This window comes from Littorina saxatilis, linkage group LG9, assembly GCF_037325665.1.
Source record: "Littorina saxatilis isolate snail1 linkage group LG9, US_GU_Lsax_2.0, whole genome shotgun sequence".
NCBI classification, from domain to species: Eukaryota; Metazoa; Mollusca; class Gastropoda; order Littorinimorpha; family Littorinidae; genus Littorina; species Littorina saxatilis.
Window position 1 is genome coordinate 54587909 of NC_090253.1, and position 16794 is coordinate 54604702.

At 44.6% G+C, this 16794-nt stretch overlaps 1 protein-coding gene across 3 annotated transcripts in view; it reads left to right on the forward strand.

The window, feature by feature from the left end:
- Positions 1–8002: 8002 nt before the first annotated feature.
- Positions 8003–16794, forward strand: part of LOC138976497 (uncharacterized) — a 17124-nt gene continuing 8332 nt past the window's right edge. Inside the window, exons 1-6 of one of the 3 annotated variants that reach the window (XM_070349367.1) lie at positions 8004–8123; positions 8861–8959; positions 12023–12070; positions 12872–12934; positions 13522–13554; positions 16549–16581. In XM_070349367.1, the coding sequence (XP_070205468.1) occupies positions 8878–8959; positions 12023–12070; positions 12872–12934; positions 13522–13554; positions 16549–16581 (259 nt within the window). In that variant the 5' untranslated portion in view covers positions 8004–8123; positions 8861–8877. Of the gene's footprint in view, positions 8124–8860; positions 8960–12022; positions 12071–12871; positions 12935–13521; positions 13555–16548; positions 16582–16794 lie in introns of all 3 variants that reach the window. The other 2 variants (XM_070349369.1, XM_070349368.1) reach the window with 2 other exon arrangements.

Consider the following 16794-nt stretch of genomic DNA (forward strand, 5'->3'; position numbering starts at 1 on the left):
GGGCCGTAGTGGTTTCGCTGTGCTGCATAGCACGCTTTTCTGTACCTCTCTTCGTTTTAACTTTCTGAGCGTGTTTTTAATCCGAACATATCATATCTATATGTTTTTGGAATCAGGAACCGACAAGGAATAAGATGAAATTGTTTTTAAATCGATTTCTGAAATCTAATTTTGATCATAATTTTTATAATTTTAATTTTCAGAGCTTGTTTTTAATCCAAATATAACATATTTATATGTTTTTGAATCAGGAAATGATGTAGAATAAGATGAACGTAAATTTGGATCGTTTTATATAAATAAAAAAATTATTACAATTTTCAGATTTTTAATGACCAAAGTCATTAATTAATTTTTAAGCCACCAAGCTGAAATGCAATACCGAAGTCCGGCCTTCGTCGAAAGTTTCTTTACAAAAATTGCAATCAATTTGATTGAAAAATGAGGGTGTGACAGTGCCGCCTCAACTTTTACAAAAAGCCGGACATGACGTCATCAAAAGTATTTATCGAAAAAAACAAAAAAACGTCCGGGGATATCATTCCATGCAGGAACTCTCATGTCAAATGTCATAAAGAATGAATCGCTCTACACACACACGCACAGACAGACAGACAGACAGACACACACACACACACACACACACACACACACACACACACACACACACACACACACACACACACACATACACCACGACCCTCGTCTCGATTCCCCCTCTATGTTAAAACATTTAGTCAAAACTTGACTAAATGTAATTAGATAGATACATTAAAAAAAATAATCTCCATCGGCTGTGACCATTCGGTTGTTGACCTCTGGTTGTTGCCTTCCAGTTATATTCGATTTATAAGTAGAACAATAAAATAAGTAGATTGGAGTTTTCGTGGTCCAACTTGGTACTCTGGTGCATCTTTCCAGCAGGCAGCCTAGGCCTAAAATGATTCTTTCTCCGGCCAAGGACAAAGTCACGGACAGGGCTTTTATACATATTCAGATTAACATATCTTAGCTTATGTCAGCTTTTATACATTTGCTAGACGTAAGCTTACCTGAGCTTGCATTTTGATAAACTTCTGAACCAAGCTAAATTAGTAACCAAAGTGTGCATTGAAACTGACTTTTGATTTATTTTCTTTACTTTGAAAGAAACAACAACAACAACAACAACAACAACAACAACAACAACAACAACAACAACAACAACAACAACAACAATAACAACAACAACAACAACAACCGATTTAATATTTTTCTTCTTCAATTATACCATGCACAATAATCATCACAAGGACACACAAACACGTCGACTGGTGCAGTACATACATTCTCGCTGTCTACAGAGGACACACAAACACGTCGACTGGTGCAGTACATACATTCGCGTTGTCTGCAGAGGACACACAAACACGTCGACTGGTGCAGTACATACATTCGCGTTGTCTGCAGAGGACACACAAACACGTCGACTGGTGCAGTACATACATTCGCGTTGTCTGCAGAGGACACACAAACACGTCGACTGGTGCAGTACATACATTCGCGTTGTCTGCAGAGGACACACAAACACGTCGACTGGTGCAGTACATACATTCGCGTTGTCTACAGAGGACACACAAACACGTCGACTAGTGCAGTACATACATTCTCGCTGTCTACAGAGGACACACAAACACGTCGACTGGTGCAGTACATACATTCGCGTTGTCTGCAGAGGACACACAAACACGTCGACTGGTGCAGTACATACATTCGCGTTGTCTGCAGAGGACACACAAACACGTCGACTGGTGCAGTACATACATTCGCGTTGTCTGCAGAGGACACACAAACACGTCGACTGGTGCAGTACATACATTCTCGCTGTCTACAGAGGACACACAAACACGTCGACGGGTGCAGTACATACATTCGCGTTGTCTGCAGAGGACACACAAACACGTCGACTGGTGCAGTACATACATTCGCACTGTCTACAGAGGACACACAAACACGTCGACTGGTGCAGTACATACATTCGCGTTGTCTACAGAGGACACAGAAACACGTCGACTGGTGCAGTACATACATTCGCGTTGTCTACAGAGGACACACAAACACGTCGACTAGTGCAGTACATACATTCGCGTTGTCTACAGAGGACACAGAAACACGTCGACTGGTGCAGTACATACATTCTCGCTGTCTACAGAGGACACACAAACACGTCGACTGGTGCAGTACATACATTCGCGTTGTCTGCAGAGGACACACAAACACGTCGACTGGTGCAGTACATACATTCTCGCTGTCTACAGAGGACACACAAACACGTCGACTGGTGCAGTACATACATTCGCACTGTCTACAGAGGACACACAAACACGTCGACTGGTGCAGTACATACATTCTCGCTGTCTACAGAGGACACAGAAACACGTCGACTGGTGCAGTACATACATTCTCGTTGTCTACAGAGGACACAGAAACACGTCGACTGGTGCAGTACATACATTCGCGTTGTCTACAGAGGACACACAAACACGTCGACGGGTGCAGTACATACATTCGCGTTGTCTGCAGAGGACACACAAACACGTCGACTGGTGCAGTACACACATTCTCGCTGTCTACAGAGGACACAGAAACACGTCGACTGGTGCAGTACATACATTCTCGCTGTCTATAGAGGACACAAAAACACGTCGACGGGTGCAGTACATACATTCTCGCTGTCTACAGAGGACACACAAACACGTCGACGGGTGCAGTACATACATTCTCGCTGTCTACAGAGGACACACAAACACGTCGACTGGTGCAGTACATACATTCTCGCTGTCTACAGAGAACACACAAACACGTCGACTGGTGCAGTACATACATTCTCGCTGTCTACAGAGAACACACAAACACGTCGACGGGTGCAGTACATACATTCTCGCTGTCTACAGAGGACACACAAACACGTCGACTGGTGCAGTACATACATTCTCGCTGTCTACAGAGAACACACAAACACGTCGACTGGTGCAGTACATACATTCTCGCTGTCTACAGAGAACACACAAACACGTCGACTGGTGCAGTACATACATTCTCGCTGTCTACAGAGGACACAGAAACACGTCGACGGGTGCAGTACATACATTCGCGTTGTCTACAGAGGACACACAAACACGTCGACTGGTGCAGTACATACATTCTCGCTGTCTACAGAGGACACACAAACACGTCGACTGGTGCAGTACATACATTCTCGCTGTCTACAGAGGACACACAAACACGTCGACTGGTGCAGTACATACATTCTCGCTGTCTACAGAGGACACACAAACACGTCGACTGGTGCAGTACATACATTCTCGTTGTCTACAGAAGACACACAAACACGTCGACTGGTGCAGTACATACATTCTCGTTGTCTACAGAGGACACACAAACACGTCGACTGGTGCAGTACATACATTCGCGTTGTCTACAGAGGACACACAAACACGTCGACTGGTGCAGTACATACATTCTCGTTGTCTACAGAGGACACACAAACACGTCGACGGGTGCAGTACATACATTCGCGTTGTCTACAGACGACATACAAACACGTCGACTGGTGCAGTACATACATTCGCGTTGTCTACAGAGGACACACAAACACGTCGACGGGTGCAGTACATACATTCGCGTTGTCTACAGACGACACACAAACACGTCGACTGGTGCAGTACATACATTCGCGTTGTCTACAGAGGACACACAAACACGTCGACTGGTGCAGTACATACATTCTCGTTGTCTACAGAGGACACACAAACACGTCGACTGGTGCAGTACATACATTCGCGTTGTCTACAGAGGACACACAAACACGTCGACGGGTGCAGTACACACATTCGCATTGTCTACAGAGGACACACAAACACGTCGACTGGTGCAGTACATACATTCGCGCTGTCTACAGAGGACACACAAACACGTCGACTGGTGCAGTACATACATTCGCGTTGTTTACAGAGGACACACAAACACGTCGACTGGTGCAGTACATACATTCTCGTTGTCTACAGAGGACACACAAACACGTCGACTGGTGCAGTACATACATTCTCGTTGTCTACAGAGGACACACAAACACGTCGACTGGTGCCGTACATACATTCTCGTTGTCTACAGAGGACACACAAACACGTCGACTGGTGCAGTACATACATTCGCGTTGTCTGCAGAGGACACACAAACACGTCGACTGGTGCAGTACATACATTCTCGCTGTCTACAGAGGACACACAAACACGTCGACGGGTGCAGTACATACATTCGCGTTGTCTGCAGAGGACACACAAACACGTCGACGGGTGCAGTACATACATTCGCGTTGTCTGCAGAGGACACACAAACACGTCGACGGGTGCAGTACATACATTCGCGTTGTCTACAGAGGACACACAAACACGTCGACTGGTGCAGTACATACATTCGCGTTGTCTGCAGAGGACACACAAACACGTCGACGGGTGCAGTACATACATTCGCGTTGTCTACAGAGGACACACAAACACGTCGACTGGTGCAGTACATACATTCGCGTTGTCTGCAGAGGACACACAAACACGTCGACTGGTGCAGTACATACATTCGCGTTGTCTACAGAGGACACACAAACACGTCGACGGGTGCAGTACATACATTCTCGCTGTCTACAGAGGACACACAAACACGTCGACGGGTGCAGTACATACATTCTCGCTGTCTACAGAGGACACACAAACACGTCGACTGGTGCAGTACATACATTCTCGTTGTCTACAGAGGACACACAAACACGTCGACGGGTGCAGTGCATACATTCTCGCTGTCTACAGAGGACACACAAACACGTCGACGGGTGCAGTACATACATTCTCGCTGTCTACAAAGGACACACAAACACGTCGACGGGTGCAGTACATACATTTGCGTTGTCTACAGAGGACACACAAACACGTCGACGGGTGCAGTGCATACATTCTCGCTGTCTACAGAGGACACACAAACACGTCGACGGGTGCAGTACATACATTCTCGCTGTCTACAGACGACACACAAACACGTCGACTGGTGCAGTACATACATTCGCGTTGTCTGCAGAGGACACACAAACACGTCGACGGGTGCAGTACATACATTCTCGTTGTCTACAGAGGAGACACAAACACGTCGACGGGTGGAGTACATACATTCGCGTTGTCTGCAGAGGACACACAAACACGTCGACTGGTGCAGTACATACATTCTCGTTGTCTACAGAGGACACACAAACACGTCGACGGGTGCAGTACATACATTCTCGTTGTCTACAGAGGACACACAAACACGTCGACTGGTGCAGTACATACATTCTCGTTGTCTACAGAGGACACAGAAACACGTCGACTGGTGCAGTACACACATTCTCGCTGTCTACAGAGGACACACAAACACGTCGACGGGTGCAGTACACACATTCTCGCTGTCTACAGAGGACACACAAACACGTCGACTGGTGCAGTACATACATTCTCGTTGTCTACAGAGGACACACAAACACGTCGACGGGTGCAGTACATACATTCTCGCTGTCTACAGAGGACACACAAACCCGTCGACTGGTGCAGTACATACATTCTCGCTGTCTACAAAGGACACACAAACACGTCGACGGGTGTAGTACATACATTCTCGCTGTCTACAGAGGACACACAAACACGTCGACTGGTGCAGTACATACATTCGCGTTGTCCACAGAGGACACACAAACACGTCGACTGGTGCAGTACACACATTCTCGCTGTCTACAGAAGACACACAAACACGTCGACTGGTGCAGTACACACATTCTCGCTGTCTACAGAGGACACAGAAACACGTCGACTGGTGCAGTACATACATTCTCGCTGTCTACAGAGGACACACAAACACGTCGACTGGTGCAGTACATACATTCGCGTTGTCTGCAGAGGACACACAAACACGTCGACTGGTGCAGTACATACATTCGCGTTGTCTGCGGAGGACACACAAACACGTCGACTGGTGCAGTACATACATTCTCGCTGTCTACAGAAGACACACAAACACGTCGACTGGTGCAGTACATACATTCTCGCTGTCTACAGAGGACACAGAAACACGTCGACTGGTGCAGTACATACATTCTCGCTGTCTACAGAGGACACACAAACACGTCGACTGGTGCAGTACATACATTCTCGCTGTCTACAGAGGACACACAAACACGTCGACTGGTGCAGTACACACATTCGCGTTGTCTACAGAGGACACAGAAACACGTCGACTGGTGCAGTACATACATTCGCGTTGTCTACAGAGGACACAGAAACACGTCGACTGGTGCAGTACATACATTCTCGCTGTCTACAGAGGACACACAAACACGTCGACGGGTGCAGTACATACATTCTCGCTGTCTACAGAGGACACACAAACACGTCGACGGGTGCAGTACATACATTCTCGCTGTCTACAGAGGACACACAAACACGTCGACTGGTGCAGTACATACATTCTCACTGTCTACAGAAGACACACAAACACGTCGACTGGTGCAGTACATACATTCGCGTTGTCTACAGAGGACACACAAACACGTCGACTGGTGCAGTACATACATTCTCGTTGTCTGCAGAGGACACACAAACACGTCGACTGGTGCAGTACATACATTTGCGTTGTCTACAGAGGACACACAAACACGTCGACTGGTGCAGTACATACATTCGCGTTGTCTACAGAGGACACACAAACACGTCGACTGGTGCAGTACATACATTCTCGCTGTCTACAGAGGACACACAAACACGTCGACTGGTGCAGTACATACATTTGCGTTGTCTACAGAGGACACACAAACACGTCGACTGGTGCAGTACATACATTCGCGTTGTCTGCAGAGGACACACAAACACGTCGACTGGTGCAGTACATACATTCGCGTTGTCTGCAGAGGACACACAAACACGTCGACTGGTGCAGTACATACATTCGCATTGTCTACAGAAGACACACAAACACGTCGACGGGTGCAGTACATACACTCGCGTTGTCTGCAGAGGACACACAAACACGTCGACTGGTGCAGTACATACATTCGCGTTGTCTACAGAGGACACAGAAACACGTCGACTGGTGCAGTACATACATTCGCATTGTCTACAGAAGACACACAAACACGTCGACTGGTGCAGTACATACATTCTCGCTGTCTACAGGGGACACACAAACACGTCGACTGGTGCAGTACATACATTCGCGTTGTCTGCAGAGGACACACAAACACGTCGACTGGTGCAGTACATACATTTTCGCTGTCTACAGGGGACACACAAACACGTCGACTGGTGCAGTACATACATTCGCATTGTCTACAGAAGACACACAAACACGTCGACTGGTGCAGTACATACATTTGCGTTGTCTACAGACGACACACAAACACGTCGACGGGTGCAGTACATACATTTGCGTTGTCTGCAGAGGACACACAAACACGTCGACTGGTGCAGTACATACATTCGCGTTGTCTACAGAGGACACACAAACACGTCGACTGGTGCAGTACATACATTCGCGTTGTCTACAGAGGACACAGAAACACGTCTACTGGTGCAGTACATACATTCGCGTTGTCTACAGAGGACACAGAAACACGTCGACTGGTGCAGTACATACATTCGCGTTGTCTGCAGAGGACACACAAACACGTCGACTGGTGCAGTACACACATTCGCGTTGTCTACAGAGGACACACAAACACGTCCGCGGGTGCAGTACACACATTCGCGTTGTCTACAGAGGACACAGAAACTAATAAACCAACAAGACTATCGCCGTCGCTCTTTGCGAGCGGGTACAAAAGGAGAAACCTGTCAAAGAGAACAGGTGAGTCTACTTCATCAAATGTCACCATCCCGAAACAAGAAGAGGTTGACCCATAATGGCTGCGCAAAGCAAAATGACGTCATTTACTGCGCTACGTCACAGAGACAAAAGATTTGTATAAAAGGCCAGGGAGGAGGAGGGTTTGTCGAGAGCTCACCGATTTCAAGCCGCCGTTACCATCAAACACGGGATTTTCTCTTGCAACTTTATTGTGAAGTCATAAACAGGTACTATTGACTGGATTTAATATATGTAATGATTGGAAACAATGAAAGTTGAAGTTGTGTAACGAGTCGATCATGTCATTGAATCTTGTTCCTGGAACTTGACATCATCGACTGAACAGCACGTCAATATTTTAGTTGACATACTTCTACAAAATGCTTAAAACATTTTGTAATTTCAGATGGAAGCTTAGGTAGACGACGATGTTTATACTTGTAGTCTTTTTATGAAGGCGAAAATGCAAGACAACAAAACTCTGAAATGCTATTTTTCTCTTACTTCGGCAATGATAACTTCGCTTTCTTACAAAAACAGTAGATAAGTAAAAAATGTAAAAATGAAAAATGAAATTTCGGAATTCAGACCAATCCTGACGTGGTTATGCTTTTGTCGGTGTCGATAGTCATTCGTTACAGATTTAACTCCCGAAGGAAAGAAACGGATAGAGAAGAAAAACAGAAAGCAACAAAATAAAAATAAAAGAAGGAAAGAAATAAGGAAAGAAAAACAAAAGGAACAGGAAGACAGAAAGAAAGAAAGAAAGAAAGAAGGAAAGCAAATAAAGAAAAATAGAAAGAAAGAAGGAAAAATATAAAATAAAATATATGATAGAAAGAAAGAAAGAATGAAAAAGACAGAAACAGAAAGGAGAGGAAGAAAGCTAACATCACAGCAATAGGGGGTAGGGATCGTGTCTTCATCAGGACTCAGTGACTAAAAGAATCATCTGGTGTTGCAGACGACATCCTGATCACCATGCAGTGTGCGATACTCCTCCTCTGCGTCATCCCTCTGGCCGTCAGCGGCTTGTACATCAGAACACAGTACGGATACCATGGTAAGCCTTTTCTTCATCATTCGATGCTTTCTGTGACGGCAGACTAAAACAAAGTCTGATTTGTGTCACAGTGTTAACGTCTCCTGAATACCCTACCAACCATTGCAGAAAAAGGCAACTATGTATAAATTGAACCACATTATCTTAATCGGAAAGATGTGCGTTTGTGTATATAAAAAAAAATCGTTTTTACCGTTGGAAAGTATTTTTAATAGGCAGTTACAGATAAGAAGCATTTTTGTGTGAGTGTTCGAAGAACAAAACGTTAAAAAAAAGTTAGCTTGCTGTACTCGATAAGTTATATTTAATTCATTGTATGAGATATTGTTAATTGTTGTTATAATAAAAATTAAAAAAAATTAAAAATAAAAAAACCCATTGTAGGTGGTTACCGTCCAACAAGCAGTCGTGTGTCCCTCGCGTAACGTTGTCGTCATGTGGTTATACCTTGAATTACGATTACGTCATCCACGCATTACGTTTTTGATGGAGTGGTCCGATAATTTATTTGTCTGATGCTCGCACTGGTAAGGGCAACATGACCGGAAAGATTGATAGGGGCACAACAGAAAACGCTGACGTGCTTGAGAAAATGCACAGGAACATCTATACAGGTAGTTACTGATAAATAAAAAAAGACTTCAAGTAAGGCCTAAAAAAAAATAGGTGTGGTTACGGTAACCCGACCTACCCTATTTTTAGGGGCCGACCCTATAACTTTTTATTACATTTGTCAAAAAAAACAAAAACAAAAAAACGAGTGCAGAAAACGCAATGAAAGCTAAAGCGCCCGAGTCGCACACTTATTTCCCTGTCAAGTAGGTTTAATTTGTACACATTAGAAAAAAAAGTTAAAAAAAAAAGTGATTGCCTACCTTCCTACCCTATTTTTTTGGCTATGTTACCGTAACCACACCTTTTTTTTTTGTGCCTAATGTACGATCGAGTAAGCTCACCTACAAGCTTACCATCCAACAAGTATCCATCGCTTCTCATTGTTCTTGTCGAAGCCTGCTTGCAACCGGTTGCTACCCTTTACATAATAAACCGAGCATAGGGTGTCATCGCACCAAAAAAAAGCTTTCAATTCTCGGTAAGGATATCTGTGTTGTGTGAAATGGCGTCAATGGGCTCTTCGCTGATTGGTCAATGCGTGGCGGTGTGAGTACTGACACGTGTTATGCACGGTCTAAGTCAGTGCTATTTGACTTTCCTTTTCCAAATACTTGGGAGGGATGGGGGGGGGGGGGTGGGGGGCTTAACGCTTAACGTCTCCAGGTAACTAACCTACTAGGGGCATGCATGAGGTAATATGCAAATGCAAAGTGAACGGGAGACTAAAAAAAAGTCACCAAGTGAAGGCAATTCAAACAGAGCGTAGAGCACACACATCGGGAACGAAGTGGCACGATAAGTTACGAGTAACTAAAAAAAAAAAAGTAGTCCTTCCCCCCCCTCCTCCCCTGGCAAGACAGTTAACTTCGTAGCGCAGTAGGTAGGTATACTCAAGGCAATGGTCAGGTTTGGTCGAGATCAATTTGCGCAGTAAATTTACTTTGTATTATTACTAAAAAAAAATTGATCCTTTTATTTTTCTTAACCCTTTTTTTTTCGTTCCTTCTTTTCTTCTTCCATAAAAAACAAGAAATTCCTCCGAGGTAGGAAAAACACCCCCGTTGGTCAAAGGGAAATAACCATTCTCACTGCCACCAACTGAGAAGGTTATTTCCCTTTGACCATTAATATGTCCCTCTATAAGTCCTTGTAGAATCTTAATCCACCAATAACTCCCTAACCGTGTGTTTGACTGGTCCCAATTTTTGTAAGGACCGTCTCAGGAATGTATAGAACCTGTTCACCAAGTTTGGTGACGATCGGTCCGTTCATTCTTGAGATCTATATGCGAACACAAACACACAAACAAACAAACACATCGACCGAATCCTATACACACCCCTATACCGGGGGTGTAAAAATAATAATCAAAAGGCGAGTTTCGAGTTAGTGGAAGGGACTCCCCCGCGGAAGGGACTCCCCCGCTAAGTGTCGAGGCGAGGAGATTGCTGAGTCTCAAACAGCTAAAGACCCAACCACTGCGGCTCGCCCGATAGAGAGAAATTCAAGTTTTACGCCCTCACGGCAAAGCCATTAGGGGCATGTTCCCGGGTTTTAACCCGACTTTAGATGAGATACACAAGTGTATGCGTGTTTAGGTGGTATCAGCCATCTGCACTTATGGCAGAATGACCGAGGTCTTTTACGTGCCACTGTGGTGACACGGGGGTGGGAGATGGATACCGTCTCTGGGTCTGCACATAAAGTTGACCTGTGTCCGTCCCGGCCCGGATTCGAACCAGCGACCTTTCGATCACAAGTCCAGTGCTCTACCACCTGAGCTACCCGGGCCCCCCGGCTCGCCCGATAACCCACACCAACTATTATATATATACATATAGCTACTACCGTGTGGTGCAATACTTTCAGCTAGAAATAACATGGCGTCAGAAGTTATAAATAGATGACTTGAAAATCAATTGGCGACCAAAGCGACACGCAGGCACCTTACATGACTGTGTACCCTATGATAGGAGCGCTGCTAAAAATATTTTTCTGGGACTGTTAAATGTTGGAGACATTAAATATTAACTTTCAATCCAAAACAATTTATTTAAAAATGTGGCCACCACAGTGCGGCATCAACTTTCGCACAGGGGCAAAAATGGAAAACATTTAGAAAAAAACCCGGGTGTATCAAGTGGAAGAATTAATTGACTTCATAATCAACCGTCCAGTATTTGTATGGGAATCACAGACAGACCGACCGAAAGACCAACAGACAGAGAGACAGAGAGACAGACAGACAGACAGACACCTTCAGGTCCCACCCGGTCTACCGGAAATTATACAGTAAACAAAACAATGACTGCATGTAAGAAGGAACAAAATTCACAGCAATATTTTTATATGATTTCAAGAACGTTTTCGTTATGAATTCAGGAAGAGAAGGGTGCGGGGGTGGGGGTTAGCATAATTATCTTCAATCTTTTTCTTTTTCTTTTTCAGATGTTGACGACATCTACAGAAGAGACCCCTCAACTGGCATATTCTACGGTATATTGTGTGTGTGTGTGTGTGTGTGTGTGTGTGTGTGTGTGTGTGTGTGTGTGTGTGTGTGTGTGTGTGTGCGTGCGTGAGTGCGTGTCCGTGTGTGCGGCCTGTGTGTGTGTGTGTGTGTGTGTGTGTGTGTGTGTGTGTGTGTGTGTGAGTGTGATTGTATGCGTGTATGTGTGTGTGTGTGTGTGTGTGTTTTGGACACATACCACGAAAATCAACAGCATGATTGCTGTCTGTCTATCTGTCTATCTCTCCCCCACCCCCTCTTACCCCCCCCCCCCCCTCTCTCTCTTCGTTTCCTCGATGCAAAAACAAGCCGGTTTCAGCGATCGTTCTTTCTTTTTCTTCTCGCTGTGATTTCTTTCTACCTCACGTGCTGGAAAGGGGTTTTATATAATGCGTTTTATGACTGTGTTTTTTGCAGACCCTACCGATCTACCCGAGAACGATTACGATGATAACGTGGATTATTACCTTTTTTTCACCCATCATTTTTAGGATGAAAGTCAATTGTGTACGCATGTGTGTGTGTGTGTGTGTGTGTGTGTGTGTGTGTGTGTGTGTGTGTGTGTGTGTGTGTGTGTGTGTGTATCTTTCTCTTTCTCTTTCTGTTGGTCTGTCTGTCTGTCGGTCTGTCTGTCTGTCTGTCTATGGATCTGTCTGTTTGTCTGTCTGTCTCTATCAAAAGCAAGCCGGTTTCAGCGGTCGATCTTTCTTTTTCTTCTCGCTGTGATGTCTGTCTACTCCACGTGCTAGAAAGTGGTTTTATAATGCGTTTTATGACTGTGTTTTTTGCAGATCCTGATAACGATTACGATGATAACGAACACGATGATAACGATTACGATGATAACGATTACGGTGAAAACGTGGTTTATTACCTTTTTTTCACCCATCATTTTTAGTATAAAAGTCGATTATGTACGTGTGTGTGTGTGTGTGTGTGTGTGTGTGTGTGTGTGTGTGTGTGTGTGTTTGTGTGTGTGAGTATGCGTGTGTGTGTGTGTGTGTATGTGTGTGTATGTGTTTGTGAGTGTGTGTGTGTGTGTGTGTATGTTTGTGTGTGTGTGTGTGTGTGTGTGTGTGTGTATGTGTGTGTGTGTGTGTGTGTTTGTGTGTGTGTGTGTGGGTATGTTTGTGTGTGTGTATGTGTCTGTGTGTGTGTCTGTATGTGTAGTCTGTCTCACCTCCTCATCCTCTATCTGTCTCTATATGCCTAATTCTCTTTCTCTGTCTGTAAGTCTGTCTGTTTGTCTGTCTGTCTGTCGATCTGTCTGTTTGTCTGTCTGTCTGTATCTCCCCCTCTCTCTCAGTCTCTCTCTCGCTCTCTCTCTCGATCTCCCTCCCTCTCAGTCTCTCTCCCTCCTTCTCTCTCTCGCTGTGAATGCCTGATCCACCCACAGGAAGATGATGTTAAATAATGCATTTGTTTTAATGTTACTTTGCAGACCCTTCTGATCGGTTCGATAGCGACTATTATGGTGATAATGTGGTTTCTTTTTTCTCTTTCCCCCCCCCCCCCCCCCCCCGTTCAGTTTGAGGGTGAAAGTCGCTTGTTTATTTAAATGCTTTTTCTCCCAGATGCCAGCACATTGCTTCCACGTCACGCTTGCTTACTGGTTTTGCACGTGATATACATGTTTTAAAGCGCTTGCGTCCCCCTGCTTGTCAGACGTTCACCTGTTCAATTTGTGTGTGCATATCATACTTTATGTGCATACTTTTCCGTCTGTGCTCGGCAGAGTTCAGTGATGGTATGAGGCAAGAACAAAATACTGTGTATGCAAACTTCAAGGATTTCACAGACTTTGCGCCTTAGCTTTTGCTTCTTGCTTCCCCCCCCCCCCCCCCCCCCCCCCCCCCCCCCCCCAAAGGCAATAGAAAGTGCGACAGTGCGCCTTGAGTCGCCTTGTGGTGAGATATGTGCGGTTATAAATTCTTGTATTGTCATTATTTTATTTGTGATTGTTTTGTTTCTGCGCGCCCGAGTGTAAAGTGACAGTGACAGTGGAGTATCGTAAGCAACTCGGCGCAGAGCCCAGACTGTTCGCAGTACGTACAGTATAGCGTCGCGCTCATTAAATAATTGCCTATGTCATTTCTTTGGTTTATGAACAATCTGCCCATTTCATTTTAGTTACAAGTTTCAAACTGCCTATCTCGAGCGGTTGACAGCAGTATACGCGTTAGACAAAGAACTGAAAGAAACATTTTCAATCAGCACACATGCATAACTACCCCAAAAAGGCGTTTGCATACCTCAACATTCTCCAAACAGGTCTTTATAGGTCAAAACGGAAAAGTGCCTAACTCAGAAACGAGAACGCCAGTTTAATTTGCTCACGTAACCGTGGCAATGGTTTCCGATGGTCTGAGAATGTATATACCCTCTAACACATGACAGGTACCCTTCCAGTAGCTTCCTCTGTAGTCTCACTGCAAACATGCCTAACATTGAGTTAGGTATTGTTCTTATAAGCGTGATGATAGGTTACGTATATTCTGCCATGTGCAAGTCAGTAGTTAGTAGAGTGGTCTGTTTTACAGTGTAAAAACGCACATTTCGCAGTTTGTTTGTTTGTTTGTTTGCTTAACGCCCAGCCGACCACGAAGGGCCATTTCAGGGCGGTACATTTCGCAGTGAATAATAGTAAAAACCGGGACTTACAGCTCTGTAGCTAACAGTCAGTTAGTCGCTAATGCCATGGTAGTTTTCCGATTGCTCATGAATAGGGCTCCAGTTCGCGACTAGCTGGTCCAGGTCGCAAAAAACGAGACTGGTTTCCGACAGTTCTGCTAAAACGTTTGTGAAACCGATGCTGGAAGTAACCATTGTTCAGCAGTCAGGGTTTGGCAAAGGATAAAGTTTTCACCGAGCTAGTAAATGAAAAGTGATTGAAGAGAGTGAAGGCTAACCGGTCAGCACAGAAAAACAACAACACTCAGGAGATAAAGTTGTTGTGCTGCCAATCAGAATTTGTAAGGCTCTGCACCGAGAATTTGAAAGAAGAAACCATTGTCAGTAATTATTATTTGTTTCCTTTGTTTGCTTTATCCGTAGAAAAAAAAGGAAATAGAAATCTTCGCCCAGGGCTGCGGTACACGAAGCGAAACTCGGTGTCACCATACTGGGTGAGAACAAACCGCGGGGTCTGATTGGTTGAAATCATAACAAATTTCAGTTTCAACCAATCTGACCTCACGGTTGTGTACCATATATTTAGGTGGGACCCAGTTTCGCTTCGTGCACCTGGTTTCCGCTTGGCAATGGCAGATTTTCCCGTCCTCTTGCTGTTGCCCAATTTGGTTTTACGGTATTGCTTTCTATGCCAATAGTGTAGAGGTGGAAGCTTAGTAGTTCGTCGCTTTTATGCAAGAATAATGCAACAGGAATAAGATAAAACAAGCATCGAAAACGTCTGTGAGTCGCTTACCTTCCAACGCTGTGCTTGTTCTTTTGATTGCAAAAAGAAAAGAAAAGTAGCCTATGGACGGATAGAGAACAGGACAGTTTTAGAATATTCTGGAACCTCATGGGAAATGACTCTTGCTATCATGACCACCATCTAAATTCTATTGTGTTAATGCGAGGACATGACGTTGATCACTTTGTAATCAAGGTTCCAGAAATGTCTTAGGGAGGGGAAGTAAATCATACAGTGTGAACCATAGTAGTAGTGTGTGTATGTGTGTGTGTGTGTGTGTGTGTGTGTGTGTGTGTGTGTGTGTGTGTGTGTGTGTGTGTGCGTGTGTTTGTTATTTCTGTGTGTGTGTCTTTGTGTGTGTAGTTTGTCTCACATCCTCATCCTCTATTTGTCTCTATATGCCTAATTCTCGTTCTCTGTCTGTTAGTCTGTCTGTCTGTCTGTCTGTCAGTCAATCTGTCTGTTTGTCTGTCTGTCTGTATCTCCCCTTCTCTCTCAGTCTCTCTCTCGCTCACTCTCTTGATCTCCCTCCCTCTCAGTCTCTCTCTCTCCTTCTCTCTCTCCCTCTCTCTCTCTTCACTTCCTCGTAGCAACTGCAGGCAGCTTTAAGTGATCGGGTTTTTACACCCCCGGTATAGGGGTGTGTATAGGTTTCGCTCGATGTGTTTGTTTGTTTGTTTGTTTGTTTGTGTTCGCATATAGATCTCAAGAATGAACGGACCGATCGTCACCAAACTTGGTGAACAGGTTCTATACATTCCTGAGACGGTCTTTACAAAAATTGGGACCAGTCAAACACACGGTTAGGGAGTTATTGGTGGATTAAAATTATACAAGGACTTATAGACGAACATCTTAATGGTCAAAGGGAAATAACCATTCTCACTCAGTCACTGCCACCAACTGAGAAGGTTATTTCCCTTTGACGGGGGTGTTTTTCCTACCTCGTAGGAATTTCTTGTTTCTCTCTATTTTTTGTCGCAGTGAATGCCTGACCCACCCACTGGAAGATGATGTTAAATAATGCATTTTTTTAATGTTACTTTGCAGACCCTTCTGATCGGTTCGATAGCGACTATTATGGTGATACTGTGGTTTCTTTTTTCTTTTTTTCCCCCGTTCAGTTTGAGGGTGAAAGTCGCTTGTTTATTTAAATGCTTTTTCTCCCAGATGCCAGCACATTGCTTCCACGTCACTCTTGCTCACTGGTATTGCACATGAAATTCATGTTTTAAAGCGCTTGCGTCCCCCTGCTTGTCAGACGTTCAGCTGTTCAAATTGGGTGTGCATATAAGA